The sequence below is a fragment of the Leucopleurus acutus genome, assembly GCF_964270905.1.
Source record: "Leucopleurus acutus genome assembly, chromosome: 20".
In the NCBI taxonomy this organism is placed as follows: Eukaryota; Metazoa; Chordata; class Mammalia; order Artiodactyla; family Delphinidae; genus Leucopleurus; species Leucopleurus acutus.
The window spans coordinates 59,026,379-59,048,791 of NC_139162.1; the positions used below are offsets into that span (position 1 = coordinate 59,026,379).

Below are 22,413 nucleotides of genomic sequence, written 5' to 3' on the forward strand. Positions count from 1 at the left end.
GAAAATATTTACAAATGAATCCACGGACAAAGGATTAATCTCCAAAATATATAAACAGCTCATGCAGCTCAATATTAAAAAACAAACCACCCAATCAAAAAAATGGGCAGAAGGCTTAAATAGACATTTCTCCAAAGAAGCCATACAGATGGCCAAGAAGCACATGAAAAGCTGCTCAACATCACTAATCATTAGAGAAATGCAAATCAATGAGGTATCACCTCACACCAGTTAGAATGGGCATCATCAGAAAATCTACAAACAACAAATGCTGGAGAGGGTGTGGAGAAAAGGGAACCCTCTTGCACTGTTGGTGGGAATATAAATTGATACAGCCACTATGGAGAACAGTATGGAGATTCCTTAAAAAACTAAAAACAGAACTACCATATGAGCCAGCAATCCCACTACTGGGCATTTACCCTGAGAAAACCATAATTCAAAAAGACACATGCACCCCAATGTTCATTGCAGCACTATTTACAATAGCCAGGTCATGGAAGCAACCTAAATGCCCATCAACAGATGAATGGATAAAGAAGATGTGGTACATATATACAATGGAATATTACTCAGCCATAAAAAGGAATAAAATTGGGTCATTTGCAGAGACGTGGATGGATCTAGAGACTGCCATACAGAGAGAAGTAAGTAAGAAAGAGAAAAACAAATATCATATATTAACGCATGTATGTGGAACCTAGAAAAATGGTACAGATGAACTGGTTTGCAGGGCAGAAATAGAGACACAGATGTAGAAAAAAAAAAGTATGGACACCAAGGGGGGAAAGTGGCGGGGGTGGTGGTTGTGGGATGAACTGGGCGATTGGGATTGACATGTATACACTAATATGTATAAAATAGATAACTAATAAGAACCTGCTGTCTAAAAAAAATAATAAAATTCAAAAAAAATTTTTAAAAAGGAAAAAGAAAACCAGTGGGCCCCCTCGGGTGCCCACTGCCCACTGTGGGAGCCATGGTACTAGATTAAGACGCTCCAGAGTTGGGTGGAGCACCACACCCCAAAGCTGCTGGGCAAGGCTGAAGCAGGGCGAGGAGAGCAGGGCTTTGAAGGGAGGCCACAGGCTCACCATCAAGACAGGTAATAGCTTCATATTCTACAAAATAAAAATGAATGCAAACATCATAAGATGTTACATTTCAGTGTAGAGATTTTTCACAGCTTTATGGAGATATTCACATACCATGCAATTCACCCCTTGAAGGTATACAATTCAGTGGTTTTTAGTTTATCCACAGAGCTGTGCTTCCATCACCACACATTTAAACATTTTCTCACATTATCCAAAAAACGCACACCTGTTAGCAGTCATCCCCAACTCCTCCTCCCCGGCCCCTGACGATCACCAGTCTCCTTTCTGTCTCTGCGGATCTATCAGGGCTTCTTCTTTTGCTGCCGAATAATATTCCATTGCATGCATGTAGCACATTGTGTTTATCCATTCCTAAGTTGTTTGGACAGTTTGGGTTGTTTGCACGTTTTGGTACTGTGAATAATGCTGCTATGAACATTCATGTGCGAGGGTTTGTGTGGACATATGTTTTTATCTGTCTTGGGTATAAGATTATGTTAGGAGACTTCCCTGGTGGTGCAGTGGTTAAGAATCTGCCTGCCAAAGCAGGGGATACAGGTTCGAGCCCTGGTCCGGGAATATCCCACATGCCACAGAGCAACTAAGCCCGTGCGCCACTAGTACTGAGCCTGCGCTCTAGAGCCCGCGAGCCACAACTACTGAAGCCCGTGCGCCTAGAGCCCATGCTCCGCAACGAGAGACGCCACCGCAGTGAGAAGCCCGTGCACCGCAACGAAGAGTAGCCCGCGCTCGCCACAGCTAGAGAAAGCCCACGCAGCAAAGACCCATCGCAGCCAAAAATAAATAAATTTATAGGGGGAAAAAAAGAGTATGTTAGCACTGGAATTACTGATCATACAGTAACTCTACATTTAACCTTGAGATGACTGTTTTCTAAAGCAGCTGCACTGTTCTGCATTCTCACTAGCAGCGTACAAGGCTTCCAGTTTCTCCACACCTTCCCCAACACTTGTTATTGTCTTTTTTTTTTTTTTTTTTTTTTTGCAGTACGCGGGCCTCTCACTGTTGTGGCCTCTCCCGTTGCGGAGCACAGGCTTCGGACGCGCAGGCTCAGCGGCCATGGCTCACGGGCCCAGCCGCTCCGCGGCATGTGGGATCTTCCCAGACTGGGGCACGAACCCGTGTCCCCTGAATCGGCAGGCGGACTCTCAACCACTGCGCCACCAGGGAAGCCCGTTATTGTCTTTTTTTATAACCACGCTAAAGGGTGTGAAGTGTGATAAAGAGGTGTTATAGGATCTACCTTTTTAATCGTAATCAAACACATTTAGAAATAAGACCAAAAAAGCAAACTATTGACAATTCTCCCGAAAAGACCTCTGGATCAGAGAAAGAATCGCTGTTTCCTAGTAAATTGACTCTTGTCCACTGAATTTGCCAGGCCAAGAAGGGACTCCCAAATCAGACTGTGTCTTGCTGTACGATCTATTTGCTGACATCCAAAAGGGAAAGAGTCTTTCGCGGGGGCTATCGAACTTGCTTTTCTTCTGTTGCAAAATGTATATTAGGGCCCTGAGGCCCAAGTCAGCGTGAGGGAGACATGGTTTGGGGTAAAGGCCTGAAGTCACAAAACAACGGCAGAGTGAAGCTAGATGCGGCTCACAGACTCTGCTCACAGGGTAGGCTTACAGGGATCTTGTTTTCAGGGGTGAAGCGAGGACAGCCTGGCCCAGCGGAGAGGACCGCCTGTGCTGGCTCTCCCGGCCGTGCCCGCTCGTCACCCAGAAGTTTACACAGGCAGGGACAGTACACAAACTTAAAAGACAAATCCAGAAGAGTAGAGCAAATAAATCCCAAATAGAGCTCTCTGCACAGAACAATAAATAAAATAGATGACGCCACTGAACCTGAGCAAAGAAATGAGACAGGCCACTGAAGCATGTAAGTCTAGTCATGAAAAAAGAGTGAAATGTACCCACCAAATAGACTTGTAGCAGAGATATAAGGAAATATACATTTATGTATATTATGAGCAACCCCATGGCAACACAGTTAAAAATCCATTAGTAATGGATTTTCTACAACAGAAGCCCAGGGATACAGAAATCTATCCAGTTATTTTACGGAACTGGCTTAATCTTATGTGACTACCTAAAAGTCTAATTTCTGTACAGCAAAGAGATACAGAAACAAGATTAAGAGAGTCTGCACCAAATCTGTGCCACCCAGTACAGATAAAAGGCTAATATCCTGAAAAGACAAATTTAAAGGACTCCTTTAAATTATTAAGAACAAGGCAAACCTCCAAAGGAAAGTCAGCAAAACACACAAATGGAGAAGTCGCAAGGAGGAACAGCCAATGTCCCTGTCACTTGAAGACACGGGATTTAAAGTGGCTACAAGCTGTGACTCTTCCTGACAAGGCAGCAGAAAACAACAACAGGCGCAAACCTCCTTGCTGGCGTTAACATGAAGCAGCCTTTGGGAGAGAAAGCTGGGGCCACCAGCCACATTTTTTTTTTTTTAATTTTAAGCTGCATTGGGTCTTGGTTGCTGCACGTGGCCTTTCTCTAGTTGCGGTGAGCGGGGGCTACTCTTCGTTGTGGTGCGTGGGCTTCTCATTACAGTGGCTTCTCTTGTTGCAGAGCATGGGCTCTAGGCGCACGGGCTTCAGTAGTTGTGGCTCGCGGGCTTCAGTACTTGTGGTTTGCGGGCTCTAGAGCACAGGCTCAGTAGCTGTGGCTCATGGGCTTAGTTGCTCCACGGCATGTGGGATCTTCCCGGACCAGGACTCGAACCCGTGTCCCCTGCATTGGCAGGAGGATTCTTAACCACTGAGCCACCAGGGAAGCCCCAACAATTATGTTTTAATCCTTGCAAAGGTAATAGCAAAAACTGTGAATGTCCGAAGCTGACTGGGGCTTGCAGGGGCAGGAATTTGTTTAAAGTGCTGGTGAACCTGTAAGCCTTCAGATCCATAGTGAGATCTTTTTATAACATCCATGCGATGACGGAGGGACTTGACGCCTGCCCTGATGGCGCTGGCTAAATAACTCATGGCTGAAGCACCCCCTCAGGCGGAGCTTCCTTGACGGTAAAGTGGGAATAACGCTACACCCACCCTGTGAGATGGGATGAGGGTGACACAGACTGTTGACTGAGACGTACCCGCATTAGCCCGGCTACAAGGGCAATCTTGAGGGTTCTTAGGTACAGTTTGATCCTGTTGTTGCTGACAATGATCCCTCCCAGTGACGCTGCTGATGAAGAAACAGGCCCTCAGTGAGAGCCGAGCCAGGATGCCAATGTCAGGGCCGACAGGTAGCCCTTGTGGGGAACTCTCCCTGCACTTCTATCTTGCTTAATCCCCATAAACATCTGTTGAGGTGGACACGATCACCAGTCCCATTTTACAATGAAGAAAGACAGTGCTCGGGAGGTAAGGGGTTCTAGGCATTGCCCCAGGCCATCCAGGCTGTAAGCGGCCCGCTCTCAATCCACACTGAAACCTCCGGGATCCACAGACCCAGGTTCGCGTCCAGCACACGTCCCCCCGCGCCACTCTCCAGGCATCCCAGCACATGTTCTTCTGTTGACTGGGTGGGTCTCTTTGGCTCACATCCCAGATGCTAGCCTCTTCTGTCAAGAGGAAATGCAGTGACACGGCCTCACCAGTCAGGGCCCCTTGACCTGGGTGCAGGAATGCAGTGTTCCTCATCGGGGGTGATGGCCACAACTTCACCCCACTCGCAGCATGGTACATGCAAGAGAAGCGGACGTATCGGCTCATGCTGGCACAGGCGGTGGGCAGCTTTTCCTTCTCCAAGGAAGCCTGGAGAACCTGTAGAGCAGTGCCCAGCAGATCTTAAGGGACAGTGACCAGTCATGGCAGGAGCACTTGATCGCAGTGGGGTGGCCAGTGGCAGCCTCTACTGCTTCATCCATACACTCCAAGCTCTCTTCCAAGCTGGTTTCTGGTCCCGGAGGGTACAAGGGCCTTAAGGGCAGGACACTGCGCCTCAACCTGGACCAGCCCAGTCTCTGCTGCTATGTGCCAGCTATCAAACGATACTGGACCTACTGTGTGCTCCAGGAGGAAGTAGGCCTGGGCCAAAGCAGGGGTGGCCAGCCGGGGCCTCTGCTGCTATGTTCACACAGCCCCAGCTCCCTTCCTAGCCAGGGTCTCTCATGGAGGGAACAGGCGTGTGAACAAACCTGATGACCTCGTGTGTGCAGGGAGGCGGGCTGGACCACAGTGGGCCCAGATTGAGTCCAGCTGTGTGCACCAGTGCCAAGAAGGGGCTGTGGTTCTGTGGGGGACAGACGGGGCTCCCTTGGCCCCAAGGGCAGAGAAACAGTCAGTGACAACAGGAATTGCCACATCCCGGAAGATAACCACAGGGGTGGCCCGCAGTGCCTGGTCTGCTTGCTTAGGCCGCACACAGCGCCCGGCTGCCGCCGCTGACCAGAAGATACTCATAGCAAACCCACCTTAAAGTGCCCAGGGGCCCGTGGGACCACGATACTGCCTCGGGGAAGTCACCCAGCAACAACTGCTCCTGCTAACATCCCCCTGCCCACTGCTCCCACAGCGGACCCTAAGACACTGTGTACTCTGTTCTCCAGAAGGCTCTGCCTCTGCTTCCCCCAGAGGGACTTGCCACAGGGCCTTTGCACATGCACTCTGCCAGACACACTCCTCCCCCAGTCACACCCTTCTTGCCTCAGTCCAATGCCCTCTGGCCTTTGTGAGACTGCCCATCATGGCACTTCTCCCCACATCCTCCAGACCACGCCCACATCCACTGGCCTAGCCAAGCCTCAGCTGCATCAGAGGCCACAAATGACCCACAGATAGAATTGTCTCTCCACCTGGGGTGGCTGTGGGGCTGCGGGCTCCTCCCACACCCCTGGCCTTGACCACTCCTCAAGTGGGAGGGGGGGACCCTGAGGCAAGTGAGGGCACCGGCCCCTGCACTCCTTGCTTGTTTCCCCATCCACACAGACATCTGTGTACACATCCAAGTTTATTCTCGCTCTGCTGCGGGGCCAGGGTCATCCCACACTGTGCAGCTGGGGATAAGGAGAGGCTGGGATTCCTGACGACGCCGTGCAGGTCTGGGGTGTGGGTGACAATACAAGAGGGGGTGGTGATCAGCGTTGGGCCTAGTGCCTTCGGATGTCCTGTGGGCTGACCCGATGGTTAGAGTCTCCAGGCTCCCTCACATACTGCCCGGTATATGTCTGGAGTCAGGGGCCGGAAGGCTCGGGCCTGGTTGTCCAGCAGGTACAGGGGGTCAGCAACAATGCCCACGTTGAAGCCCTCGCGCACCAACCGCGACTTCACCAGTTTGAACGTGCTTGTGATCTCCAAGGCGTCCTGCAGGGGCAGGGACTGTAACCCCGACTGTGACTGTCCCGCCGAGACCTCCCACCCACCTACTCCAGCCACGGTGAGCTCACCTGAATACGAATGAAATGAGGGGCAGCGTAGGCGGGGAGCCAAGTGCGCACGTGCTGGTACAGCCTCTGCCCATCAAACGCCTGGCCGGGGGCCAGCTGCACGGCAGCCATGCCCACCTTGCCCTCACATCCTGTGGAGCACATGCATCCTCGGCGGACCCACCTCACAGTGCCCGCGACTGGCTCTCTCCCCTGGGTCCCAGCAGCCCCCCACCTGTAACAAAGCTCCGGCACCACCCACAAAGCAGTTGGGGGGTTAGAATGAGGTGAACCCTCCGCACCTGGCACAGGCACACCGTAGACGTTCACCTCCTGCAGGAAGTCCACGAGTGACAGCACGCCCTCCACTTCCCGCGTGGACACGTTCTCACCCTTCCACCTGCGGGGTTGGAGGGGGTGCTGGGACCAGGGCCCAGGAAAGGAGGCCCCGCCCCTGACCAAGCCCCGCCTCCTGGCGACTAGGCCCCATCCCCTCTGGAATTCAGAAGTCCCGCCCCTGGAAAGGAGAGGCTCCGCCTCCTGTCCACGAAGCTCCGCCCCCTCCAGAATCCACAAGCCCCGCCCTGAGAAACCCCGCGGGACCGGAAGGTGTCCCCGAGGCGGTCGCGGAAGTAGAGGAAGCCTTCGTCGTCCAGGGCCAGCACGTCCCCGGTGTTGTAGTAAAGGTCGTTCGGGCGCCGCACGTTCTTCACCAACTTCCTTTCTGTGTGCTCCCGGGGCCCACGGTAGCCCAGGAAAGGTTGGTGACGCAGCACCTGGGTCAGCAGGAGCCCTGCCTCCCCTGGGGGGTAGGAGTGGGAGTCCAGCATTAGCCGTGGACGAGGACATCAGGAGCCCACCAGGCCGCGGCCGGGACTCTGCCAGAGAAGAGACAGAGAGAGACCCAGAAACAGATCCAGAGACAGAAAATGAGAGGCAGAAGGAGAGGGAAGGTGGCGTCAGGGGGTCCATTAGAAATAGGGGGACCACCGCCGCGGAAAGGAGCCCGGAGGAGTCTCTGCAGGGAGTGTCGGGAAGGGAGAAGCTAGGGGGACGGATGAGTCTTCAGATGCTGCGAAGTCGAGCTTGCGGAAGGACAGTTAAGGCTCGTACTGTGTGGCCCCACAGGGGCAGAAATAGAATCAGAGGGTGGAAATTGCAGGGAGGCAGCTGGGGTCAATATAAAGAAGATCCTTCCAATCACCAGTTATCTGTCAGTGTGATGGGCTGTTCCAGGGGGTAGTCAGCAACTTTGCACGTGTGCACATAGGGGCTGGGTTCATTCGCTCAACAAACTGACCGCTGGCCGTGGGCCAGACAATATGCTGGGGGTAGATATTCAATAATTGTATGTATAGCACAATACCTGCCACATAGTAAATGTTATCTAAGTGTTTAAAAAAAAAAAAAGAAAAGAAAAGAAATAGGGAAAGGCTAACAAGGATGGACGAGGGAGAGAGGCAAATGGTGGTGGGAAGAGAGAGATTCCGCCAGGACCTTGCAATGCCCCCGGAGAGAAGATCCTAGGAGAAGGTTCAGGACAAGAGACTGATGCCTGGGAGGATGTGACTTCCACAGAAAGCTCAAGAGAACAACTCAAATGGACAAGAGGTTGAGGCAGAAGAGCTGGGCAGAGCTGACAAGCTGAGAGGGAGAGGGCCCCGGACCGCTGTCAGACAGGCCTGGGACTCGGGGTCCAGGTGAGGACTGCAGACACCACCACTGGACATCAACCTCAAGGCTTTGGGTGGCTTGTTCCAGCCACGGAGGAGACCTAGGGTCTCCACCCTCCCCACACCCAGGGAAGGTCCCCCAGCCCCCATACCTGGCCTCGCAGGGATGCAGAGGCCCCAGTTGTCCCTCACAGGCTCCTCTGTCTCCATGTTGTACTGTACAAGCTCGAAGGGGGACAGCATCTGAGTGGAGGGTGGGGAGGTGTCAGCAGAGGTCCTGTGGGCTCAGCCTCAATCAGGGCCACTGTTACGCCCAACACACTCACTCGAAGGAAGCAGCTCGTCTTGCCCTGGGCCCCACAGCGCCCTGGATAGTTGACAAAGCCACCGTTGCCTTCCGTGGAGCCGTAGACTTCCCAGATCCGAATGGGGCCAAAGCGCTGCTGGAAGGTCTCCCACACTTCTGCCCGGAGTCCACTGCCAATCGCCAGGCGGACTTTATGTGTTCGGTCCTCTGGCCGCTGCAGGGACATCCCAAGAAGGGTGAGGAGGTGCCCTCGGGTGTGCCCAGGAACCCTTACCCGGGAGGGCTATCTTGGGTCCTGACCTGAGCAGCTACCTGGGAGGTGATGGGGGGTCTTTACCTAGGTGATCTACCTGAGTTCTTACTTGAGCAGTTACCTGGAGTCTGTACCTGGAGAGTTACTTGCAGGGGTTACCTGCAGATGTTACCTGGGAACCTTACCTGGAGAGATATCTAGGGGCGATGGGAGGCCTCATCTGGGGTCTTACCTAGGGGAAGCATCTGGGGTCTTATATAGGGGTAGTTACCTGAAGCTTTTACCTGGGGGGGGCGGGGTTAGCTGGAGGCCTTACCAGGAGGGGTTACTTGGGGGCCTTTACCTGAAGGTAACCTGGGGGAGTGACTTGAAGCTTTATCTTGGGGAGTTATCTGGGAGCCTTACTTGGGGGTAGTTACCAGGAACCTTTCCCTGAGGGGTGACCTAGAGACTATATTTGGAAGGATACCTGGAGATCTTGCTTAGAGACAGTTACCCAGGGTCCATACATCATTGATACACAGCATGAGGCCAGCTCGCATCTAGTGAGTTTATCCCGAGCCACACCCTGTTCTAGGCACTTTATGTGTTTAATTCTCACAATACCCCCTTGAGGTATTATTCCTGATTTCCCAAAGAGGACACTGAGGCTGAGAGACGTGAAGTCACCTGCCCGAGATAGCACCGCTGTTCATCAGAGCAGCCATGATTGGAAACCTTGTGTGGGACTCACTGTCCGTGCCTCTTGTCTGGGGTGTTTTATTGATACCTGAGGGACCTTGCTTGAGTCCTGGACTGAATCTACCTGAGATCTTTACCTGGGGTGATTCCTGGGGTGTTCACCTTGGAGCCCTAATCTTAGCACCTCACCTGGGGAGTGTTGCACAGGTACCGCAGGACCTCGCCCACATACTGGATCACAGTCACGCCGTGCTGCCGACAGTCGTCCCAGAAGCAGGAGGCAGAGAACTTGGGAGCCAGGACACAGGTCACTCCTTGGAGGGAGGAGAGGAAAGGGATTCAGGTCATGCTTCCAAACCACTGTGAGAAGCTGCTTTGATCACCTGGCTGTGGCCCCTGAAACCCAAGATGACATCAGGCTCATCTCTGTGTTGCTGGCCCAGCCAAAACTATTCCCATGAGAAGAGCACAGCCTAGCCTGAGTTTGAATCCCGTCTCCAGTATGTGTGGAAAGCTCGGTGCCTGGTACAAAGTGAGCACTGCCGAATAAGGGCTGTGGGTAGGAATCACTCTTGATTGTGATAACTGTCTTAGGAATGTCTAGCTCGGCAAAGGGATAGATGGACGAATGGGTAGGTGGATGGAAAGGTGGGTGGAAGGGTGGATGGGTGATGGGTGGGTGGGTTGGTGGATGGATATATGGATGTTCTGAAGGATGGACACATGGATTAATACATCTTAGGGGCCACTACATGCACTCCAGGAAATTGCTCCCTCCTTTTCTGATCCCCTCCTCTGCAGCTGGCTCTGTGGATGGCACTCTCCTTACCTCAACCCTAATCCTCAACAAAACCCCGAAAGCTAAATATCATCCCTGCACCCAAAGGGACGATGGCTCGTGTGCTTGGTGAGGTAGCAAGCATGTGTCTTCTTCGAGGCTGTATCTTGACAGAGGTGAAATAGAATGCCCTCTCTGTGAAAATGGATGCTGGGTCCTTGAAACCGATAGCTTTGTTAGCAACCCTTAGTGAAATGCCTGGATTCTGGAAAGGTCTTCAAGAGCTGCTAAAGCCAGGGGGGAGGTTGATAAGGATTTTTCCAATGAAAGCTTCCCAATTCTTCTTAGCCTAAGGTAGGATCCCAGTTTTGAGCAGCCTCCAACGTGACAAATTAGGAGGCACTTTGCACCCCACCAAGGTTCTTGACAAGAATAATTGGACTGAATCTGAAAACATCTCTAGAGGGAACATCTAGTCTACCAGGAAGTGTGGGAGGGAGAGGAGCAGAGACCAAGCAAGCAAGTACAATGAGAACAGTTTAACTGCAAAAAGGCAGTAAGACAGTTGGGGAGATTTTTAACATGAAGTGCACATCAGATAATATCAAAGAGTTACTGTTAATTTTTTCAGGAGTGATGATCACTCTGGTTACAGTTTTTTAAGGCCTTACCTGTTAGAGATACATACTGCAATATTTACCAACAAAAAGATAGTGTCTAGGATTTGCTCCAAAATAATCCAGAAAGAAGGAAGGGAGTACATATGAAATAAAATTGGCAACATGTTAACAATTGTTGAGGCTGGGTGAGGATATGGGAAGCATCATCAAACTGACTGCTCTGCTTTAGTGTATGTTTGAAATTGTCCATGATTTTAAATTTTTTTTAAATAAAATATGAGTAAAAAGACAAGTGGGAATAAGGGGGAGGCGATAAACGAAACACAGAAGAGCAGAATGCTGATGGTGGCTGAAGCTGGGTGGTGAGTACTTGACGATACATGTAGAGAATTTTAGAAATTTTTATATTTCAAAATTTTCCATGTTAAAATTTCAGGGAAAAAACAACAACAACAACAAAAAAAAAACAGACCAGCTCAGTCTGTTGACAGAATTCATGGTCAGGTGTCTAGGGAGACGACAACCGGATGGAATGTTTGGTGAGTGTTCCCTCACTGGCTCCGCCTGTGACGGTGATAGATATGAGTGACCAACACTCACATCAGCTCTTTCACCTCCCGACTACAGCACAGCCATTAAGGACTGTCTGGGTGTCCAGCCCTCTGTCCAGGTAGCCCTGGGGCTCACTGTCCCTTGTCGAAGGTAAGAACCTGGGGTGCTGGGTAACCTATGGGGCCTTGACATCAAGTCTGGCAGTCCTGTGGATTGGGGGGGTGGTCCTCAGCGAAGGGCTTACCAAGCTCCAGGCAGCTAAGGACCCCAAGGACCAGCCCCATCGTGTGGTACAGAGGCAAGACCGTGTAGACCACGTCATCAGCTGTGACCCCACACAGGGTCAGCATCCCGCTTATCTGCAGCGCCCGCTCGTACGTGAGGATGGCTGGCTTCGGGAGCCCTGGGGGAAGAAGCAATGGGAAGAGTGGGGTGGTGCACGGACAGCACTAGAGGGACCCGCACGCAGGAGTGGGTCTCCAGGATCAGGTCTGCACAGTCAGGGGTTTGAGGCTCTCGAAAGGTGGTCAAGTATGGGACCTGTGGGCAGGTTTAGGGAGGACACGTTGGACTGGAGTTCAGAGGCTGAATTCCAAAGTTCAGGGTTTCAGTGGCTCTTTACTGGGCAGAGGCAGGATTCTGGCACTGACCATTCAAATAACACTGGGGGTCAGAGTTCGGCCAGGTGTCAAAATCAAAGGGCAGGGTGGGTTTCAGAGGTCAAGTTTGAGGCACAGGTCAGGCTTGGAGTCATGTCAGCAGAAGGGTTCAGAGGTTGGGCTAGGACTGCTGGGCGCCCTCACCGGTGGTCCCCGAGGTGTAGATGAACAGGGCTGGGCTTCTCAGCTTGATCTCAGCTCGAAGGTCAGCGGGCACGGGGTCTGAGGGTGCAGCATCAAGGGCAGCCCCCAGAGCCCTCACCCCCGGCGTGGGGGAGGAGTGGCTGAGGTAGAAGCAGCGGATGTTCTCTGCCTGCAGCTTGGGAAGGACCTCCTCCAGGTTCTCGCGGAGGTCTGTGGGAATGGGTCAGAGGAGGAATTTAGAGGAGGCCCACCTTTGAGGTGGGGGGGGACCCAAGATGTGGGAGAGGAGCCCACTGCCAGCCATGGAGGAAGCAGCCAGCAGAGAAGAGCATCTGCCTTATCTGTAAAGAACCCCGTAATTAGTACTGGGGGGCAAAAAAAGTTGAAATAGCCATGTTGAAGAAAACACAAAGCAAAGCCCTGGTGCCCTCAGAATTACTTCCCAGCAACTAAGTTTTGGCCCTAATTGCCTGGGGGTGGGTGAGGGGCGTGGAGCTCTTGCCCAGCCCCCACCAGGACCCTCTGAACAGCAATCCTCCACGTCTGTCTCCTGCCCCTGTCCCCACCACATCCGACCTCCGCTGGTCTCTGAGGTCCTCACCTGGGTCCACCACCAGCACCCGAGCCCCAGAGCTCAGCACCGAGTGCACCAGGGGCGCCCCCCGGCCGTGTGGATTAATCCAGGCCACCGGACAGCCCAGCTTGGCCAGCCCGAGCCACAGGCCCAGGGCAGGAATGGTCTGCGAGGGCAGCACGAGGAGGGCGGTGGGCTCCTGAGCGCGGGGTCCCGTGGCGTCGCCCAGCTCGGCCTTCATGACCCACGCCGCCCGGCAGGCCCTGGCGTCCAGCTCCCCGAAGGTGACCGAGCGGCTCCCCGGCCCCGTCCACACCAGGATCGCTCTCCCTGGCTGCGCTCGCACCCGCCGCTCGAAGGAATCTACGAAGGTGTCAGGTGGCTGCCGGCTCAAGCGCGCCTGGATGTTCAGGCCCAGGCGGAGAACCTTGAAGATGTAGGCCAGGTCTGCAGGCAGCCAGCGCAGCCCTGGGGGCGGCTGCGTGGGCAGCAGAGCCAGTGTGAGGGCCGCGGCCGCCAGGCTCAGCCAGTGGGGCATCCAGGGCCCGAGCCAGGGCCACGCCAGCACAGCCAGGACCAGCAGCCCACAGCAGGCAGAGTCTCCCAGGAGCCAGCGCAGAGCCAGGGCCACTGCTGCAGGCCACGAGGACTGCCCCAGGCCTCGCAGCAGCAACAGCAGCAACAGCAAGAAGGCCAGTCGTCCCCAGATGCCCATCGTACCTGCTCCTGCCTCAGGGACACATCCAGGAATGCCCACCTCTTGCCCGGGCTGATAACCCGTCAGCCCCACCCCCTGGCGGTGACCCAGAGGCTGCTGGCCATGGCGGTGGTTCCAGGACTCTGCCTCCAGCCCTTCTTAACCCCAACTGTTTGTTTCACTCTGCCTGGTCTTCCGCGTGGCTCCAGCCCCTCTGCCTCTGTCCCCCACGCTGTGCCCCAGGCACTTGGGAAATAGGCAGAAATCCCTCTCTCAGGAAACTGAACTTCCAGCCATGCCAAATGCAAATTCAGCAGGATAGCAGGGCAGCTCTGGTTGTAAGCACTGCCTTCCCATCTGCAAACCTCACCAGGAAGTTCTCCTGTGGCAACTACTTAATCTGAATCTTCCGGGAGATGGGGCCTGGCTGGAATGAGCCCCCAGCCTCCTGCCAGGTACACAGCAGGTGCTCAGTAAGCCCTCGGACACCTGCAGTGCCCGAATTCAAACCCAGCTCTGACCCCCAACCCATGTGGTCCACTCTGACTCTCTGCCTTACCCCTGTCATCAGTGGGGACCATGCTCAGGGTTCAGGAGGCTGAACTCTGCCTGGAATGTGGGTCTGGCAGTCTATGCACGGTTGGACCAGGAAAGCCTTAGCCCCCCTCCTCCGGGAGGCAGTCACAGGGGGTAGCGCAGAGAAGCGTTGCCATTGGCCTAGGATCACAGCAAGCTGGGTTACTGGAGCGCCCTACAGGCCGCACCCCCCTCACCGGCTCCAGATACTTTGGACCGGGGTGCCCAGGCCACGTGCCGACAGTGTGATGGGGCACGCGGACAGTAGCCTCGAACTGACACTGGTTGGCCATCTTCCGCAGCCCAGTGGGCAGCCCAAGGGTCCCGGCTGCCGCTTTCTGCCCTGCCCCCACCCCAGCCCTGCCTGGCACTTCCGGCCTTGCCGGCCAGGACAGCTATCCTGGGGCTCGGACCCCCTAGTGGCAGCCTGGCCCCAAAGGCCCCCTGGACCCCCAAAAGTGCGGTGCTCAACCGGAGGAGAAGTCTGAAGGCTAGAGATTCTGTCTGGAAGATATGGGGGGAGGGGCCTCGAAATCTTTATCTTGGGCGGCAGCAGCTGGGATTGTGGCTGCGAATTTCCCACACGTGGCCTCCCTCTCCGAGACCCGCCTGTACCCCTCCCCACAGGACCGAGGGCTCTGGGAGAGTCAAGCGCCAGTCATACGTGCACCCCACTCCCACCCAGAGAACAGAGACACGAGATGGCAAAGTGGATCATCCGCTCGCAGCCCAAAGGAGCCCAGGGAGCAGCAGGGATGCTGCCAGGGACAGGGGCACTGAGGCCCAACACCCACAGTCGGTCTGTGAGGAAGAGGAACACACGGGTCAGGGAGCACATGCTTCCAGCTTTCGGCCCCACGGCCCACAGTCCTTTATTACAGAGCAGGGGTCCCAAGACCAGGCCTCCGTCCATGATGGGCCCACCTGAGACGCCCCAGGCGCCAGATGAGGGAGGATTAGCTCGGGTCGGGGAGCTGGGGACATTTCCCGGCTTGACACAGGGGCAGGGGAGCAGACCCCACCCCACTCACGGGAGGGGAGAGGCGTGAACCAGAGTCGGAGCCATGAATCCTGGGCCCTGCACCATGGTTGAGCCCTAGTTCAGGTTGGAGATGATCCAGTTCTCAGAGGTGGTCGGGTCCCTGACCATCCCCAGCCAGCCCCCACCCGGAGGGCCGAGTACGTAGGAGGAGAGGAATAAGGCGGGCTGGGCTGGAGAGAAGGGTGGAAGCAGGAGAAGGGCCTGATCTCAGGAGAAAGCGTGGGCTGGTGGCGGGAACGTGGTCAAGTGGCCGCGGCAGGCATGACAGCGGGTGGGGCTTGACCGATCCCTCGGTGGGCGTGGCCAGGCCCCATGCCCGGATCAGGGCGCAGGGTGCGCGGCCAGGTGGCGCTCCAGCAGCGCGCGGTGCGAGAAGACCTTGCCGCAGGCGGGGCACGGCGCGCGCTCCGGCCGGTGGGTGCGCATGTGCACGTTGAGCGAGCTCTTCTGCGTGAAGCGCTTGGCGCAGACGGCGCACTGGAAGGCGCGCACGCCCGTGTGCGTGACCATGTGCTTGAGCAGGTAGTCGCGCAGCGAGAAGGATCGCCAGCACACGGCGCACTGGTGGGGCTTCTCCCCTGCGGGCGACAGGGCGGGCAGCAAACTCAGGTCAGGTGGGGAAGGGCCCCGGGGCGCCTTTGCCGGCAGGGACTCCCCTCCCCAACCGGACCAGCCATCCATCCGGAATCCCCCCGCCCGGCAGCGACGCCCCTCTCCCCGACCCTTAGGGTCATACCGGGATGTCACTGCCTGTCTGTGACCCACAACTCCAACAGGTAGCCTCCCAGCGGGGAACCCCGCAGGTTTGGGACATCGTTGCCCACCGAGGCTGACCACTCAGGTCTACCCCCACCTCCAGGGACCTTCCCGCCCCCAAACCGCACCGTGCCTGGCACAGGGCCGCGGGCTACCCCTCCCCCATCCCTGCCACGCTCACAGAGCGTTCTGGACTGTCTGGTCGCTGGCCACCATTCTGGGGACAGTCTAGCAAGGCCCAGCACCCTTACACTGGGAAAGACCCCGGCATACCTACCCCCTCCCTTCTGGCTGCTATCATGTTCCAGGGGTGACAGAGTAGGCTGCCCCCCTCCCCCTGAATCAGACAGGGGGAGACAGGCTGTGTTTGACCCCTAGGGTCATCAAGTATTAACAAAAAGCCTATCTCCAACGATCAAGGGGCTCAGAGACCCAGCCCGGCTCACCCGAGTGGATGAACATGTGCTTGGTGTAGTTCTTCCGGGAGCTGAACGTCTTGTGGCAGTGACTGCACTCATAGGCGGGCGGCTCAGCACCCGGGGCGCGCGCAGGGGTGGTCGACGGGGCTGCGCTGGGAGCGGCCGGTGGGGCCGGGGCCTCCCCTAGAGGCGCGCTGGGAGCTGCGTCCGGCTGGAGCGCTGGGTAGAAGGCGGGTGGGGGCGCAGGGGCCGGCCCCGAGGGCGCGGCAGGGGGTTGCGCTGGCGGCCCGGGAGCGCCCAGATGAAAGGGGAAAAGCGCGACGGGCGGCCCGGGGTTCTTCACGCCAGGTGGGCGGGGTCCGGATAGGACACAGTCGGGCGGGGCAGGGGTCTCGGCGGGACAGCCTTCAGGGGCGGTTTGATCTCCGTCTTGCCAAGCGGAGACGTAGCTGTCGGGGAACACGTCCTCGGCAGCCGAAGTCCCCCGGAGGAAGTCCCGCCCGGCGCCGCCGTAATCGGAGAGGCCGGCGGGCGCAGGCGGCTCCTCGCGCGCGCCGTCCGCGGCCGCGGGTAGGAAGCCGGCGGCGCAGTCGGGGAAAGAAGGGGGCGCCTGGCCCTCACCCGGGCCGCCGCCTTCGCCATCCTCGCCGTCGGTCTCCTCATCGGTCTCGTCGTCGTCGTCGTCCGCGCCGTCGTCTGGCGCAGCGGTCAGGGCAGGGTCGGCATCCGATCCCTCCGCCTTGGCAGGCGCGGGGGGCGCGGGCAGCTGCAGGCGCGCGGGCTGGCGCTGCTTGCGTGTGTGCGCGGCACCGGGGTGGCCCGGGGGTCGCGCGGCCAGCAAGTGGCGCAGGCGGTGGCGCAGCTGCGCGGGCGCGAGCGGCGGGGGCACGGGCGTGGGCAGGGGCGCGGGCGCGGGGGGGCCCGGGGCAGGGGCGCGGGCGCGGGCTATGATTTGCGTGCATTCGTCTATGACCGTCTGGATGCGCAGCACCGACGCGGCCGTGAGCACCTGCAGCGCTTCACCCTGCGCCACCACGAGCGAGCCGCTGTAGAGGAACTCGACGAGCTGGCGCACCGTCTGCGCGGGCACCACAGGCGGCACGCGGATCTCAGAGTGGCCGAGCAGCAATTTGTCCTGGAAGAAGGGCGAGCCGGCGGCCAACACGCAGCGGTGTGCACGTAGTGAAGCCTCGCGGATGCGCACAGTCACGTCACAGAAGTGCCCACCCAGCCGCTGCCCGTTGAGGGTCTCAAGCAGGGATCGGGAGAAGTTCTGCAGGTGAATGTGGTGCACCGCCTCCGCTGCCGCCATCTGCACCGGACCAGCGGGTGTGGGCAAGAGGAAGTCAGCCAGGGACCCCCCTCTGCCCCAGCGTTCCCATCCCTTCAGCGGGACAGGGCCCAAGGGTGAACCACACCCCCAGGCTTCAGGAACCCCAAACTTCTCCAATGCCCCTGGCCCCTCGAAGTCCTGGTTCCCAACACAGCAGGACTCCCTGCCCCCGCCCCAGGACTTCTGCAGCCTCCTCTACCTCTGAAGGCCCCAGCACACCGCTGTGAGAGGGCTGGGGATACCAAAGGTTTGCTGCCCTCCGGTCTTGCTTACTGCCAGCGTGGGGAGCTCCAGGGCTCGCTTCCCCTATTTTGCCCCACCCACCCTTCCCGGAACTCTGGTATCCATAGCCTTCCCCACATCCTCCTCTGACAGGACACCCTGTGGAGGAGAGGGCGGGGACCCCTATCTAGAACAGGCTTCCACGTCTCACCCACTTCCCACCCTGCTGGCTGCGATTCCCACCATGAGTGGCTTCTTTTTGATCTCCCTTGATACAGCCCGCAACCTTGGAACATCCAAGGCCCTGTGCAGACCGAGGTCTGCTGCCTCAGAACCTGGCTACTTTAACTAGTGTATATGGAAGTCTTCGCAGGGGAGTGGCTGGCATGAACTGCCTCCGGGGCTAAGCGATTCGGGGTGTGCATAGTCACACAGTTGAGACTAGATTGGGCATTAGCCTAGCAGGTGCCCTGCGGGAGGAAAATACATGGTCTCTGGCCCGCTCCAGCACAGCGAGCGGGAGACGCCTCCTGCAGCCTCATGCTTCCTGGAATCTTGATTGGGCCTGTGGGGCGCAGGGTGTGGGTGAGGCATAGAGAGGGGGCTTGTGGACTGTGCAGGGGTGTGTGATTGGTTGGGTGCAGGTGGAGCGGCAGAGGCCTCAAGATCAGCATGGCTGAGCAATATGGACACTTCTTGTTAAACTGTGGCCTCGAAATCCCAGCACTGCCCAGCCTCAGGCACTGGAAAGGGAAAGGGGTACCACCCCCCTGGGAACAATGGGAATCTGAGAAGCTCAGCTACTTCACCAACAAACAGGCAACATGCTTGCTTGGCCTCAGTTTCCCCTCTATCTTAGATACCTGGCTCACCCCACACCCAGGCCACACACACCTCCAGTCTAGGGGAGAAGCATCAGTCAGGACAAAAGACACACCCTGAGACCCACCCACTCTGCACCAGCCTGGCTCAGGTGAGGCCTCTCTTAACTCCTCGGGGTCTACTTCGGTCTCAGACTCACCCCCTCGGGCGCCTTAAGCCCAAACAGCCTTTCCTTTGCTGGGGCCATTCACGATCCATATCTGACCCCTCAGACCACTCTGCACACCTCCACTGCCCCAGTAACCTCCTCGCGTCCCCCCACCTCCCGGTCTATTCCCGACGCGACAGCCAGAGGGAGCCTGTTCAGACCTAACAGTTCGGGACCCTCCTTAGCTCAGAGCTCTCCAGTCAATTCCTCAAACAGGCCAACTCCGCACGTACCGTTACCTCTGCCACAAGCACCCTTCACCGTCTTTTTTCACCCAGCACCTAAAGGATTTCAAATCCGTGCCCGAGCAACGGGGGCAGAAACCTGCGCCTCAATCCGTAGGGACTGAACCCTTCCTCTTCCTATCCACCCCCGCCGTGCTCCCCAGCAGGCTCCAACTATAGTGCAGGTGCAGCAGAGCCTCTGGGCGCCTCGGAACAAAGGCCCACCTTGAGACGCTGCACCCAGGCGTCCTCGCCACCACGCTTTTGCCCACGCCATGCACTTTGCTCCGAGCACCCTCTCCCGTTCTCTGCGCCATTGCCCGCGCCTCACCCTGAGTCCAGCACCCCCTTCTCTGATCTGCCCCGGCTGCGCCCGCCCCAGCCCTAGCCGACTAGGTTTCCCGCCTCCGCGCTCTTGCCCGCGAAGTGCCCCCGTCCTGCAGCGCCCCCTCACGTCTGCGGCGCGCGCTCCAAGCCTAGCGCGGGCGCCCCTCCCCTGGCACGCCCCGGCCTCCCCGCCGGCCCTGCGGCAGGGGGGATGCCCGCCTGACCCCACCTCCGGCTCCTCCTCAGGCACCAGGCCGGGCGGTGGCCGCCTCCAGCTCACCACTTTCAAGGCCGCACTTCCGGGCCGCAACGCCGGCGGAACCAAAGTCCGCCGCTGCAGCGGCGCGGCGAACTGCTAGGTCAGAGCAAGTTTCCGGTGTCTCCATGGAGACTAGTCGCCGCTGCAAGGTCGCACTTCCGACCAAAGTCACAGGGGCTGGGACAACCAGGCAGTGTCGCCCTAGAGACGGGGCGGGGGCGGAACCTGTGCCGTCAATCTGTGGGCCGCACCCACTCGCCTGTGCTGCGGGGCGGAAGAAGGTGAGAGGGAAAGAGGGTGGGAGGGCGGTCGGCTCCGAAGACCCCGGCGGGTCCCGGCAGGTTTAAACCCCTCTGCACCCCAGCCTTCCACCCATATGGATGGAGCAGCAGAAGGGCTCGCCCCTGGTGCGGGACTCCAGCCCGAGTGGGGCCTGGGGGCTGCAAGTGGGATGTGGGAGCGGACGCCAACTCGGGCCGGCCCTGAGCCTGGATCCCAGGTAGAAAATGGAGGCAGCCAGACTCGATGCCCCTACACCAGGCCCACCTGCCCCAGGGCGAGTAGTGTTCACTTAGTGCCCGCTGCATGCCACACTCTGGGCCGAAGCTGAGAAAAGAAGGGGAGTGGGGTGTGTGTGTGTGTGTGTGTGTGTGTGTGTGTGTGTGTGTGTGTGTGTGAGCTGGGTCCTACGTCTGCCGGGAGGGTGGTGAACAGCCAGACTTCAAAGCCCAGAAGACACTTTAGGGGACAGAATCTGTGGGAAGAGCTGTCTGGGCAGAGGAACAGCCGTGATCCGCAAGGGCCTTGAGGTGGGGCTGGTTGTCCAGGACATCCGTGAACCAGGCCCACTAGATGGTGAGGCTGCAGTTGTGGGCTGGCTGGGCCTTGTTCCCTACTCATGGGGGCTGAAGGAAGGCGGGGAGTCGGGGGGGAGCGGTGCCTAGACCTCAGTGGACCCCATGCTTTCTGCAGCAGGTGTGGAGTCCAGAGTGGAGGGGCTGACTTCTCTGCTGCCAGTATGAGGACAAGGTCAGCATGCCAGCCTCCTGCCTCAGGCAGCTGCTGAGCGAGCAGCTGTGTTGTAGACGTGTTCTAGATGTGTTGTAGACATGTTCCAGGCAGGGAAGGGAGGGGATGTGCCAGGTGGGAAGCATTCCATGGCCCATGCCCCGAGGAACATTAAATCCCAGTCCCGTGGCCTCATTGTCCTCATTGTCGCTGTTCAGAATCTAAGTCCTTCACGATGGCCTGCCCGGCTCACTGGGTCTTCTTCCATCGAACCTCCTCTACCCAGTTCCTATCACTGTTCATTCCTCTCTGGCTTCACAGGCCCCTTGCTGTGCCCACCTCGACCTGTGAGGCTAGGGGTTCATCTGTGTCCTTCACCTTGACAGACAACTATTGCCACTACGACCCAAACGGGAGGACAGTGGACCTAGTGGGGCAGCACACATAAGAGGTCCCGAAGGCAGCAGTGGCGGCTCAGACCTCAGCAGGGGAGGCCAGGTGCGGGCAGAGTCAGGGTAGGAAGGAGAGGACACGGGCAGCTTCAGAAACGTTCTCAGCATATGAGGGTGCGATGGAGGACCTGGCCCTGAAGGAGTGTGAGAGACAAGAGGAAACACCCAAGCCCCGACCCCCCTCAGGCTGCAAAGGAGATGGGAGCAGTGGCCTCCAGCGATACAAGCCTTCAGAAAATGTCTTTTTTTTTTTTTTTTTTTGCGGTACGCGGGCCTCTCACTGTCGCGGCCTCTCCCGTCGCGGAGCACAGGCTCCGGATGCGCAGGCTCAGCGGCCACAGCTCACGGGCCCAGCCGCTCCGTGGCACGCGGGACCCTCCCAGACCGGGGCACGAAACCGCACCCCCTGCATCGGCAGGCGGACTCCCAACTACTGCACCACCAGGGAGGCCCAGAAAATGTCTATTTTGCTTTTCTCTCCAAAGACCTTGGCCTGTGATTGTGGGAGCATCTCGAAGAATAAATAGTGTGGCTGAGGACGCAGGTTTAAGATGCCAGGGGTGGGCCCATGTGGCCTGCCAATATGGCAAGCTCCCGACCAGGTCTGAGAGTCTTGGAGGCGGTGGGGATGAGAAGGCCACACTGAAGGGAAGAAGCCGAGAGCTCAGGGCAATCACAGACACATGAAAGGAGCAGAGGAAATTGAGCTCCCACATGACTGGGCCTCCTGAGCGGGGAGGCAGGCCCCCACCCCCAGCCACCCAACACACACACACACAGAGTTTTCGTTTTATTTATTTGCTTATTTTTTGGCCGCACTGCACAGCTTGAGGGATCCCAGTTCCCCGACCTGGGATCAAACACGTGCCCCACCCCCCGCAACTGAGAGCATGGAATCCTCACCACAGTACAGCCAGGGAAGCCCCTACAGTTTATGTCAGCAGTCAGGAGGCTCAGCCCCTCCTCCCAGCTCAACCAGGGTCCCCAGCCTCTCTCCAACCTCCTGCCGTGCCAGCCACTGTCCACGGGGGAAGCCCAGTGTTCAGGTCTCCAAGCCCAGCCCTATCCTAGTGGGTCTGGACTGTGCCAGGTGTGGGATGCAGGGCCCAAGACTCAGGCACACACCTCAGTCTGCCAGGAGCTTCCCTCGGCCAGCCCGGGGTTAGACACCAAGGACATCCCCAGGAAACAGGGTGGAGACCGAGGGAGGTCCCTGGCAAGGCAGGTACCAGCAGTGGAGGGTTTAGCCCTCCAGACGTGCTGAGAGGAAATGGAGAGCCCTTTGGGCTGGGGGAGGGGCAGTGGCAGGATCCCTAATACACCAGAA

The 22,413-nt window shown here is 57.4% G+C and overlaps 2 protein-coding genes across 3 annotated transcripts; both read right to left on the reverse strand.

The window, feature by feature from the left end:
• Positions 1-6,072: 6,072 nt before the first annotated feature.
• On the reverse strand, positions 6,073-13,549 carry SLC27A5 (solute carrier family 27 member 5). Its single transcript, XM_082863088.1, has 10 exons — positions 12,769-13,549; positions 12,168-12,377; positions 11,609-11,767; positions 9,604-9,728; positions 8,500-8,694; positions 8,326-8,416; positions 7,104-7,302; positions 6,803-6,900; positions 6,522-6,652; positions 6,073-6,438 (listed from the first exon to the last, which is right to left on the reverse strand). Exons 1-10 carry the CDS (start codon positions 13,454-13,456, stop codon positions 6,262-6,264), a joined length of 2,073 nt encoding a protein of 690 aa, XP_082719214.1. The 5' UTR covers positions 13,457-13,549; the 3' UTR covers positions 6,073-6,261.
• Positions 13,550-15,377: 1,828 nt separating this feature from the next.
• Positions 15,378-19,662, reverse strand: ZBTB45 (zinc finger and BTB domain containing 45; the record flags this gene model as incomplete). Of its 2 annotated transcripts, none has more annotated exons than XM_082863090.1 (3): positions 19,597-19,662; positions 16,259-17,543; positions 15,378-15,634 (listed from the first exon to the last, which is right to left on the reverse strand). In XM_082863090.1, exons 2-3 carry the CDS (start codon positions 17,541-17,543, stop codon positions 15,378-15,380), a joined length of 1,542 nt encoding a protein of 513 aa, XP_082719216.1. In that variant the 5' UTR covers positions 19,597-19,662. The 2 variants fall into 2 exon arrangements, with proteins under 2 accessions (XP_082719216.1, XP_082719217.1); XM_082863091.1 differs by lacking the exon at positions 19,597-19,662 and adding an exon at positions 18,875-18,898.
• Between the last annotated feature and the right edge of the window lie 2,751 nt (positions 19,663-22,413).

Bases quoted from the DNA above. Each gene is read 5' to 3' on its own strand.
- SLC27A5 (XM_082863088.1), bottom strand. From the start codon at position 13,456: ATGGGCATCTGGGGACGACTGGCCTTCTTGCTGTTGCTGCTGTTGCTG. The intron at 8,417-8,499 runs GTGAGTGTGTTG...CCCTCCACTCAG, and splicing joins AGACGAGCTGCTTCCTTCGA to ATGCTGTCCCCCTTCGAGCT. The intron at 7,303-8,325 runs GTATGGGGGCTG...CCTACCCCCCAG, and splicing joins CTGCATCCCTGCGAGGCCAG to GGGAGGCAGGGCTCCTGCTG.